At 41.2% G+C, this 12,170-nt stretch overlaps 1 protein-coding gene across 3 annotated transcripts in view; it reads left to right on the top strand.

Moving 5' to 3' along the window:
- Positions 1–12,170, top strand: part of ATRN (attractin) — a 154,215-nt gene that overhangs the window by 30,395 nt on the left and 111,650 nt on the right. For all 3 annotated transcript variants that reach the window (XR_007504779.1, XR_007504780.1, XM_049792702.1), the window contains exons 2-3: positions 3,860–3,943; positions 7,419–7,532. Coding sequence is in view for 1 of the 3 variants with exons in the window: in XM_049792702.1 (XP_049648659.1) it covers positions 3,860–3,943; positions 7,419–7,532 (198 nt within the window). In the remaining 2 variants the exon portion in view is untranslated. The remainder of the gene's footprint in view (positions 1–3,859; positions 3,944–7,418; positions 7,533–12,170) is intronic.

The following is a 12,170-nucleotide window of genomic DNA, read 5'->3' on the forward strand; positions in this document are numbered from 1 at the left end:
CATACTTTCCGGTGTCTGATTTTTGCGTCTGAGTGATAAAATTATCAGTATGCGCAAAGGATTTAGTAGGGCAAAAGACCTCAGAGCCTGGTGGCGTTGGCAGCAGGTTACCTGGAGGTCAGAGTTTTCTGGTGTATCTCCTGAGAGCAGTCCTGAATTATATCCCCGTGTATGTTAGGGAAATGTCCCGTGTTGAAGTACTTCATTCCTGGCGTGTTTTTCCTCCTCGAGTTTCTCATGTATTCCAAAGCCAAAAAATTGTGTAGAAGATGTCCCAGTTATCAGCGCCCGCCAGTCCCGCTGTCACGTACGGCGCAAACAGAACCGAGTCGGAAGGGACAAGGGGTTTTGTTTGCTGCTTTTACTGGAGCTGGGAGATCAGTTCAGCTTTCTGTATTGAATGTAAAGATAAAATTCCAGCTTCAGTTTGCTTTTAGTGCTTAGTATGTATTTCTGTCTGTCCTGGAGGATGTCTCTGGGAGAGTGTTTATAGAGTAACGCAGACCTGCTAATGCCCTGCTCATGCCAGGCAGGACGTGGGATACAAACTTAGTTCCTATTTCTTTTGCTTTCAGAGACATCAACTATGATTTTTTTTTTTTTTTTTTTTTTTAATATCCTGTATTTGTTCATAATGGCAGCAGCTTCTGAAGCTTAGTAAGGAATCTGAGTAACTTAGAGATAAGTGCTTAACTAATAGCATATCAAAAAAAAAAGAGTTTGGTTATTTTTTTAAACCTAAATCCCATGTTTTGTTTTTGCATTGCTGAAATATGATTAAATTATGTTGATGTTGAAATGCGCCCCCCCCCCCCCCCCCCCCCGATGTGGCATGGCTGAGGCTACAGTACTAATGGGATTAATGTCCACCCCCTCCCCATCATTCTTGGTAGCATTTCTGTGGTGAATGATTTAGTCATTTTTTCCAATGAAAATTGTTTAAAGAGTTTTCTGAGCAGAGGCTCTTTGAGAGCTTGACAGATTGCATAAGGTTGTTTTTAGCTTGTGAGACTTGCTCAGGTTTCCAGAGTCTGTTTACTCTTGGTTGCATGCAAAGTGCTGTCAGTGTTGAAGTGTTGATATAGTTTGATTCCTAGCTTTTCCACAGATATTGTTTTCAAAAGGATGAATTTTTAGACAAAACGTTTGGATGTTCTTGCCTACCACTTGGAATTTGCATCTGTTTTTGCAAGGTTCTGGTCAGTAGATGAGTAATTTGAATTTTCAAAGATGTTGAAGCCTTGAAAAAAAAAATAAAATATGTGTGTGTGTGTGCGTTTATCTATATTTATATCTATATCTATCTGTATCTCCATAGAAGGTAGAAATGCTTCCTGTGTTTCTGAAGATTGGAGTTGTTTCTTTGCTTGCTTAAGTATAGATCTCCCACAGAACTTTAGTAACTGGCTTTTAAAAATGTCAAGCTACATTTCTGAGGTTGAAAAGTATTATGATAAATTAATATGGAGGAAGAGGAAGGAGGTTTCCAAAATCTGTGGGGTTTGCCTTTTTTAATTTGGATCAGAGATGAACCTTAAAAGTGTTGTGTGGAAAAGATTCTGGAAAACCATTTTGAGTCAGTCAAAATATTTAAAAAGGATACGATGATAACATTAACAGATCACTAGGAAAAGACACAGCAAAAGGTTCCAAGATACTGTTTTTGGGAACTTCTGATCTTGCTTCCTTCTCTTTTCTGCCAAATTTGATTTTGCAGAGTGTTTTTGTTTTACTAAAACTGTGTTTTAAGTAGGACGATTTAATTTTGCCAGAAGGCTGTGATTTGCTCCAGCCATGTGCTGAAGATGGAGTTTATAACCTCTCTAGGTAGGAATCCTGTTTCAGATGCCAATATGTGTTCTGCCAGAACGTGGTGTTTGGGCATTTCAGATACTGCTTCCATTTGATGTCATCCTTCCCTGGTAAATTTTTTTCAACTGTTTCTGCTATGCTTCAGGTATTTGTTAAAACCCATCTGGAATATTTTGACTAATGCATATGAGATGGGGGTATGTATCCAAACGGTCTGGCTCTTGGTTTTGTCTTCAGCCCATGCGTGCTTCTACCAGTCTTTATGCTAAAGCAGAGGATGCAGAATCTCAATATCGGATTATTTTTTTGGGAGCCAAAGTGATGTATCAGATCTGCTGCCCCAAACTCTTGCTAGATCTGTCTCCCTCAGCCTTGATGAAGTGTGATTGTCTTCTCTGTTGTCCATGGTCTTTGAAGAAAACCTACCTTGTTAAAATCTATGGAAGGAAGAGTTACAGCTGCAGCTGGTAGATTGTTCCTTTCGTTTTCTCTTACAGCGGGGATGTGTTTGGTTGTCACATTTTGTGTAGGAGTAATAGAAATGTGAAAGTAGGTTTTGCACAGCTTTGCTCACTCTTTCCAGTACCTGTATTCATGCTCATTTCAAGTAATGAGCATTGCAGATAGTGAGCGTGAATATCAATTTCCTTCGTACCACAACAAAGGGTTAAGCATAGTTCTGAAATCTGTTCTGAACTTTTCATCAAAACACCCTTCTGAGCTCCAGACTGGGTTTCACAGAATCATAGAATCACAGAACGGTTTGGGTTGGAAGGGACCTTTGAAAGGTCATCTTGTTCCAACCCCCCTCCATGGGCAGGGACATCTTCCACCAGACCAGGTTGCTCAAAGCCCCATCCAAAACACTTCCAGGGATGGGGCTTCCACAGCCTCTCTGGGCAACCTGGTCCAGTGTCCCACCACCCTCACAGAGAAGAATTTCTTCCTTGCATCTAATGTATATCTCCCCTCTTTCAGTTTAAAGCCATTACCCCTTGTCCTATCACTACATGCCCTTGCAGAAAGTCCCTCTCCAGCTTTCCTGTAGGCCACCTTCAGGTACTGGCAGGCTGCCGTAAGGTCTCCCCGGAGCCTTCTCCTCTTCAGGCTGAACAACCCCAACTCTCTCAGCCTGTCCTCACAGCAGAGGTGTTCCATCCCTCTGATCATCTTCGTGTCCCTCCTCTGGACCCGCTCCAACAGGTTTTAAATACTGGCGTTCATTGAGTGTCCTGGGATGAACGATTCCAACTCTACTTTCTGCTTTTAGATCCTCCTCCAAAGTCTTTTGCTACCGTCAAGTTGTCACCTCCTGTTTGTAGGCGCAGAGGGGAAGGGGTGTTCGTAGGGTAGTCCTGGCACTGTCCTGGCGGTGGGGGCCACTCGGCTTTTTGACTTCAGTGACTTAATATGGGATGCTGTGGGGATGGGAACATGCTACCGAAGGTCGGGGATGCCTGGAACTGCCATGCACTGACATCGTTCTGAGTTATGCAGCCCTTGATGCCCGAGGAATTAAGGTCTCTTTTGCACTAGAGGGTTATGGGGATCAGTCCTCCGTTTGGGAGGTCATCAAGGACCTCGTGAAGAGTCAAATGCAGAATGGGCAAGAGGTTGTGCCATGGACTTCATCTGAACTTCTTGCAAGAATTGTGTAGTTTGTCTAAATAAATATGTTCGGAGTAACTTTAGGTTTTCTGTTCCTTTTGCTGGCTGGCTGGTATTAGTCTGTGTATTAGTCTTTGTTTGTGGAGGAAGGTCTTTTTTTTTTCCCTGGGGTGCTGATTTGAAACAATACCATCAGTCTTTATGAGAAACCATCACTCTCAACTGTCATTCTGTAAGGACAATCATCAGAAAGCATGTACAGAGAGTTTTAACAGGAGAATCCCAATTGCCCCATTGTTTTGTATTGCATTGTTGTCGGTTTGTTTGTAGTGGCTCTTAAGTAAATGAAGATCTAATGATGGATCTTCTAAATTTAGGAAATCATTTATGAATATTTAATATCATTGGAGACTAATGCTTGTCCTTTTTTTTTTTACAGACTCACTGGGCCTTCAGGGTATGTAACGGATGGGCCTGGAAATTACAAATACAAAACAAAATGCACCTGGCTCATTGAAGGAAGGTAAGTGTAGTAAACCTCTTGGTTTTTAGTGTTGCTTATTGTAACTTTTAGGTGAGGTTTATCTGCATTGAGTATTTTTTGATCTCATGATTCTTTTTTTGCTATTCTTAAAACTAGATAGGGCAGCACTCATTGATGCTACAGCAGTTCAGAGACTCTGAGTTGTTGAAATATGTTTTTTATAGTACCAAGCTGTCACCAGGACTGTAAAATGAATTTGTTTAGTCTCTAAAACTTTGCGTGGTCAGTTACGATGCTGTGTGTTAACAGCTGTGCATTAAGTAACATTCCATACTGTTCCCTGAATCTGGAAGTAGAGAGGTTTGTGGATAGGAACAAGTCATGTGAGAGCATGCATGATTTCACTTGTATTGAACGCTTTTAAGCTTGAGGTCTCTTGGCATCTTGGAGGATCAGAACTTAGTAAAAGGCCAGGGTATACTTTCTTCTTTAGTCTTCTTTCTATGTTTGGGAGGTCTGATGGGTGGGGGGAATTGGTATTTACTTCATCTACTTCAGACGTTTATTTTGGATGAGTAATTCAAATACCTAAGCTCCCAAGATGTTCAAAGGTGAAGACTAAGCTGTTCAGAGAGCCATGTAGATCACTGAAATTGGGAGCCTACCACTCTCTATTAACTATATAAGGAGCCCAGTTCTTTAATGTGGTTAAGATCAAAAGTTAGATGCTGTCAGTAGCAACACCTCTTAATTTTTGTAGGTAATAAAAATACAACTGCAGCCAGTTTGGAACTACAAATAATTAAAAAAATGTTTTGCAAGGATGTCATTACAGACAAACAACCCTCAGCAATTCTAGTACAGTCAGCTTAACCTTCATAGCTTTTTTTCCTAAAGGATAACGTGACTCATGTTTTTATCAGAAGTGAAGTGCTGCTCATGGGTCCCCGATAACGTCACCGTGACTGCTCCTTCAGCCTTTGCTAGTACTGAGAGGCTTCCTAGGGAACTACCACTTCATGGGGTTTGAAGTGAGATCTTACTTGCTGTAAAGAGGTGTACAAAAATGTTCTTCCTTTCATAGCCAGGCACTTAAGTTGATGTCTTTTTCCTGCTTCTGATTGTTTGTACCCTGCTGTCAGAGGATGGTGGTAAACAGAAAGGAGAGAATCACGCTGATTAAAACAGCTGAAATATGCACCCTTGTGAAAATAGCCCAAGCTCTCTGCCAAATGTGTAATTCCCAGAGAGATCTGGGCTTGGAAAACAGCATCTGCAAAGCTGTTAAATTCTGCTGAGTGCCCTCCCCTCGTTGCTAGCATATCGGTATGTGGATGGCTTTTGAGGTTAGCAAGTAAAGGTACAATCCGAATGTGCAATTGAAGATGCTAGATAAATTCAGATGTAAAATAAGCCATGTGTTCCTTACTGTGCTCATTTCCTTTTTGCATCGTTCCTGGCTCTTCCTGGCTGGTGTCTGTTCTGTGTCCTCATCATGTGGTTGTCCTTTTCATTTTTCCCCAGGAACATGAGACAAGGCAGATGAGATCCATCCAGCCTGGGGATGCCCATCTGAGGCAGAACCTGTAGCCATGTGCCCTGCAATTCTGCAAATGATTGCTGTCTGTTAATGAGTTGTTAGCTGTAGCAAAGCTAGTATCTTTCTTTTTGTTCTTGGTCTAAAGCTTTTATTGATTAAGTGTTTCTTTCTGCTCTACAGCTGTCAGTCAGTTAAAATAGAAGCAAGCCCCCTACAATTTAATAGGCTGCTCAGTTTTGAAACAACGAGTGCTCTTTGTACCTTTTTCTTTAAGCAAGACATTATCCTTGAGTTACACCTGCTGCTCTTTTTGCACAGGTCTGGAGTAGATCATTCTGCCTATCAAAAATTATTCTTTTGCAGAATAACTCCCTAAAGAATTCCCCTTCTGTGGGAAGGAAGGAAGGAAGGACTCTGTGGCAAGCTGACATTTTATTAATTTATTTGATTAGGATGAACAAGGATTTCATCTGAGCCCAAGGGCAATGCTGTTGAAGAGATCCTAATCACTTGCATCTCTTATTTCAACAGCTAAAGCTGTGGGTAGGAAAAAGCAGTGCTACTATAGATTCACTTTCTTTTTAGCTTGGGGTCCAAGCATAATGTTAGTGGTGTTTTCACCCTCCTTGAGCTGAGCCCTAAATTAGGTGTCTGCTGTGGCTTCTGTGTCATTCTCTTTAGATGCGTCTTTGCATATTAGCCATGAAACTAATGGTGTCTAAACGCATGTTATTTGCTTATGGCTTAGTGGGCATCTTTTGTGTATGGAGGGAAAGAAATACTGATGTGTTTTGGTGTCTGAACTACTCTTTCCATCCCCACATAAACGAAATAAAACCTTTTTCCTCCTGATACATCTCAGAAGATCAGACCCCTTGCTGGTCTTCTCTTGACTTAGTAAGTCAACAGAGTAGACTCTTCTTGACCGGTGGTGTTAACATGGGGCTGTGCTGGGTCCGCTACATTGAGGGGGAAGGCAGCAAGTCTCTTCCCAGGATTTCAGCTCTTTCATTCTCAACTGGTCCCAGTATTGTTTGTAACGCGTCTCCAGAAGAAAGTCAAGCAACCTGGTTAGCAGTTGTAAGAAATGAGGGGCAGCGAGTGGTTACTACATCTTGAGAGTCCAAATAATAACCAAAGACCTGCCTTTTGGCAAAAAGTAAAGCCCCAGGGCCTCCCATCCTGTAGAAGATGGGTGTCTTCTGCATTCTCTTGACCTTTTTTCTCCAGCTCCCAGAAGGTGGTGAGCAAGGCTGAGAATTTCTTTAGTTAGCATCCACTGAGGCATAATCCCAGTTTCCAGTTTGGAGGGGCTTCCCGCAGGAGGGCCATCCTGCAGTACTGCGCAAGTCAGAAAGTAACAGAAGAAGGATTTCTGCCAGTTTTTGGGCAAGTCAATAATCTCAGGCCATTGCAATCATATCAATGTGCAGAAAATCCTTTGAACAAGAAAATAGCTCTGGTTAGTTCCCTGGTGGTGCCTGTGATTTTTTTCATAGACTTGTAGAATCATTTTGGTTGGAAAAGACCGTTAAGATGATGGAGTCCAACTGTAAACCTGACGGCTGCCAAGTCCACCACTAAACCATGTCCCACAGTGCCACATCTGCATGTGAATGTATTGTCCATGTGGATTTTCCATGCTTACCCCTGCAAAGCCCTGTCATTAGGGGAGTCGGTACTGGTAAAGAGCAGAGGGCTGACAGTGCTTGCTCTTCAATTTCTGCCGTTGGTGGTGGGGAAAGGTTTAAGGACACAGTTTTTCTGACCATAAAGAATCTGTTGCTTAATACCAGGGGAACGTGCACACCAAAAAAGAAAGCCACAGCATGTTTGATGCATCTCTGGTTACAGTAAGTCACTCAGTTTTAGTCTTGCGAGGAGCTTCACGCTGGAGGATTGAGTTGGAGGGACTTTGCCATGCGTGTCGAGTGGCTAATTACAAATATTTTATTTATTGTTATTTTTTTACAGGCCAAACACAATCCTCAGGCTTCGATTCAATCACTTTGCGACAGAGTGCAGTTGGGACCACTTGTATGTGTATGATGGAGATTCAATTTACGCTCCCTTACTGGCAGCTTTTAGGTAAGTTCCCCTTGGTAAGAGTCTAACTGTACACAATGATGTTTCTTCGGCTCGGACCCTGAATCAAATGTGGCTTCTAGCAGTATAAATATGTTCTAGTACTCTAAAGATGTAATACTGCAAATACAGGACGTATAGCAAGTGTCCTTTTGTGCAGTCATCGTCAGCATAAACAATTAAGGAGTTGTTTTTGCTTTTACAATGAACAGATCATGTTACTACACTGTAGCATGTAAGTATTATGTTTTCATTTCCAAATCCTGATTATCTGAGAGACAAAAAAATTATTGTCATCTGGTTGAGCTTGAGATGATTTGGTATGCAGGCTCCTTCTAAAGTAGAATACTGCCCCATTTATCAGGTTTGAACATGACTTAAGTTTAACTCATAGCATGTCAATGCTGACAGAAGGCAAAAGCCAATTAATCAACATTGCAGACATACAGGTCTCGTAGAACTATGTATATCCTGAAACTTTAAAATTTTAAACTTTGGAACATGTTCAGAAACAACAACGATGGGTCAGACAACCTTGTAAAAACATGTGTAAAAATATCTGTTCTTCTGACGGATGACTGGTATTTGGCTCATCTGTCTGTGGCGAGAGACTAATTTGTGGATGCTGGTTAACAGTCGACATTTCACGAAGAGACATAAATATAACTTGTGCATTTATGTACTTTATAGTCTTGCAGCGACAAGCACCACCTTATGTTTTCTATTCTTTTAGCTGAAATTAGAAAAATAATCCCAAGTTGGGTGTGAAAAAAAATAATGGTTCCCTTTGGACTCTGCTTGTTCCAAGTGGCTGATTAACTATTTCCAGAATTAACCTTCTGCTGTGCTTCATTTCATTTGTGAAATGAAGTTCTAAAAATACTTCATGTTTGTTCTAAAAAATCCTTGTAATCTCTGTGAGAGGAGATCGGCATAGGAACAAAAAGTTGATGATAGAAATTAAAAACATCACATTTTCTTTGGTCTTCAGCTGAAAATGCAGAGTTGTTTTGTAGTGAAAGAATGCTTCCCGTAAACCTTCAGACTAACCTGAGGTCAAAACAGGACACATGAATAATTATGTTATTCTCGCCACATCTGAGGAAGAAGAAGAAACCTTCTCTCTTCTAAAAACCTCCAAAACCCTGGAAGTGCTCTCGTGAATTGATATGCAGGAAGAGGAAGAAGTGTCATCTTGACTCATAGTCATTTTGCTCTAATCGAGCTAATTTTTAGTATGCTGTTGAAAAGGTGAAATGATCATGATTTGTGCCTGCAGTTTCTTGTGTGTTTTCCAAAAATTAATAGGCTTTTTAAATTGAGGTTATAAGTAGTTCACAGCATTAACAATTATGGTTCAGACTTTAGAAATCATCTGTAAATCACTAGGAAGTCTGTGCCTGAGGACAAGCAAGCGTGAGCTTAATACAATAACATTTTTGAGGTAGGAAAAAATTCAATTATTTTTTTAATTGCTTCTTTAGATGACATTTGAATTTCATCTTCATTAGTAATGAGCTCTGTTGTTCAGTAAACCAAGTTCAGGAAATAGCAGATGCTTCTAATTTTGATGAAGTGCAAAAAAGCATCTGTTGAAAAATACCTTTCCCTGATACCGAAATAAATGCACTAGAATTTTTCAAGAGCAGTGTTCATATTTTATCTCTTTTCTTGGCTTATGTTAAATTTTAATATTAACTGTAACCCTATTGCACTCTTCACTGTTTTTGCACTGTGCCAGTGGATTTGCAAGATTGAGCTTTGTACAGTTGGACACTGTAAACTTTCAGAGTTTGTTGGTAAACACTGTAAATTCCTCCCTCTCTAAAGCTGTTTTTTTGTTACCTCCCTGACTTTTTACAGCAGTTGTCTGAGCCCTCACTTCCTTCCCTGCTCTCATTTTGTTTTCTTGACCTTCTGATGCTCGCTTATGTTTGTTCACAATACGGTGTTTACTCTAAATATAAGATGATCTTGGAAACCCTCAGCACTGGACTTTAAATTGAACTTTAAATTGGTTTTATCAATTTCTAACTGCAATAAATATTTGCATAATGCAAACATTTACACAGTGCAAGTGTCTGCATAAACTGTTTACTAAACTTCCCATAGCTTGAGTGCCCCCTGGGCAGTCCGGTCCTGTACATTAAGCTTTTTTTCTAATGAGCAGGTTTACAAATATTTCTGCCGGTTTCTATTTGTGATCATAGGCAACATGAGACTGTGTAAATGTGCTGCTTCAAAAATGCAATATAAGAACATGGAGGAAACAGAAACCCAGTGTGTCCGTCTGCCCAGAATGAAGAAATCTGAAGCAGATAAATACACTCATCTGTGAACTTTGTTGGCTTTGTTTTTAACTTTACTCCGTGTTAAACATTTACTGGAGCTGCTTTTGCATCTTTTATTTTCATTTTCCGCTGGCCGGCGGGGGCTGTTTTCCTCTTCAAAACCAATCGTTCTTGCGCAAGACGTCTGGCCGCGGCTCTGCTCTCGGCGTTGGGAGGGTGAGAGGGCTCAGAAACAACCTCCCAGTTGCTATCAGGTGCCAGATGGATGGTTGCACTGGTAGTGCTGACAGATGGCAGCGCCTGCCCCACGGTCACTCGCTGAGCTGGTGCCTCCACGTGAGCTCTCGTCCCCTCAGAAAACAAGAGCAGCTCGCCTGCCTTTCGTTACTGGCGGGAGAATCCGGGGCTTGTACACCCAAATTGGAGTCTAGGCACAGAACGCGGGGTGAGGTGGGTTGGAAGGGACCCTGGTCTGATCCATCGCTCAAAGTAGGGCCAGATTCAGGCTGGGATCAGGCCCTTGCTCAAGACTTTGCCCAGCCAAGTTGTGAGTTTCTCTTAAGGGTGGAATTCTTGGTGATCCTCTGGGCCAGTGGTCAAGTGCTTGGCAACCCTCGTGTTAAATAATAATAAAAAAGTGAATCCTATATCTAATGAGAATTTCCTTTGCTGCAACATGTGTCTGTTGCCTCATGTCCTTCTTCTGTGAACTTCTGGTGCTATCTTCTCTGTAATCTCTCCTCAGGTAGTCGAAGGCAGCGATTAGATTTCACCCCATTTTCTGCTGTCTCTCCTCCAGGCTAAACAAACCTCGCTGCGTCTGCCTCTCCTCGTATGTCATATGGTTGTCCCCTTCTATTTTTTTCCTTCTGTTCCCCCCGTTCTTTGCCAGAAATCGTAAGCCACGTTGCTGCCATGGACACACGCAAAAGCTCGCTCTTTTTCTTCTGCGTTGTCCTCAGTGCCCTTCCTGAACTAACCTGCAAACCCTGCTTTTACCCCTCATCATTGACTTGGCTTATATCGCTTAGAGGAAATGATCAGCTGATAACAGCAGGGGGGTTGCTAATGAGGATTAATTATACCGGGAAAGGTACAGACCATGTTGAGTCGGTACTATTTGTGCTACGAGAGTATCCAGAGGAGCTAATGAACTTAGAGCTGACGTTACATGGACTTATAGGAAGAAGTGGTACTCGCCATCGGCAGAGAATAAACTGCGGGCGTACGTGCTCTGTGTAAAGACGACGAAGGGACTGTTAATACTTAAGTTTTATTGCTCTGTTTGCTTTAAAGCACGAGTTGGATGTCCTTTGCTCGTGTGCGTAACCAGGTTTTTCCTTATCGATGTTCTCGCCCTCCTCTGATGGAGCTGGCACTTGGCACATCGTCAACCATCACCTCCCAAATCAGTTTTTATTCTGCTTCCTAAGATAGGGGATATATTATATTACAACCCTGTGCTGGACTGTGTTGCGATACAGTCATCATGCTTGTGTTCAGTTCGTAGAGGAGACCAGTTGACTTTTTGTCCTAGCAGCCTGTCATCTAAGTATTTATTATTTTTCTGTATTTCTTTTCTTTGCATCCACAATAACTTCTAGAGTATTGATTGGGGGGAAAAAAAAATTGGCGTAAAGTGAGGCACTAATATATTTGGGATTTTGCTAGAAATGTATCTGCTGAATGATGTTCCCTTGTTCATATTTACTCCGTGAGCCCATCGGCGAGCCATTTGATCCTTGGATTGCGTGAGAATTGATTAATCAAAATGTCTTTGTGGTAGAAAGTCAAATTTCTTAGAGAAATGTAAATTGCATTATATCAAAATTGCTTTTGTTCACTAAACCTGTAAATGCCTTCAAAACCACCAAATCAATTTGACGAGATGGCCAAAGAGTTTCTATTCTATGGTTTTGAAAAGTGTAATCCTCTGAGCTAAATCGAGGTCTATAAAGGAAGTTTAGAGCAGAAAGTTTCTTCAGTTCTTCACTTTCTTTGTTCTTTTCTCTTAAACTGTTTCTGATGGACTGAAGAATGTAACTTTTTTTTTTCATTAATTCAAATATCCTTTAAAACTCACTCACTTAAGCTGAACAACTAATATTTCTTAACATCCTGTACCCAAGCTTCATGGGTGTTGAATGATAACAACAGTCTTTAGGTTTTAAAAAAGGGAAAGGCATTTGCACCATGGCTGATAGCATGGTCTGTCTTTCCAGGACTAGATACTAAAGTAATTTTTTAACTTTTAAAGTATTTCTTCACTGTAATGGCAAAAAAAAAAGCTCTTATTTCTTTTGAGGCTTCTCAGTGTGTTCTCTTGAAATATGGCTTTTAGAGTCACACT

This window comes from Accipiter gentilis, chromosome 3 (assembly GCF_929443795.1).
Source record: "Accipiter gentilis chromosome 3, bAccGen1.1, whole genome shotgun sequence".
Taxonomy (NCBI): domain Eukaryota; kingdom Metazoa; phylum Chordata; class Aves; order Accipitriformes; family Accipitridae; genus Astur; species Astur gentilis.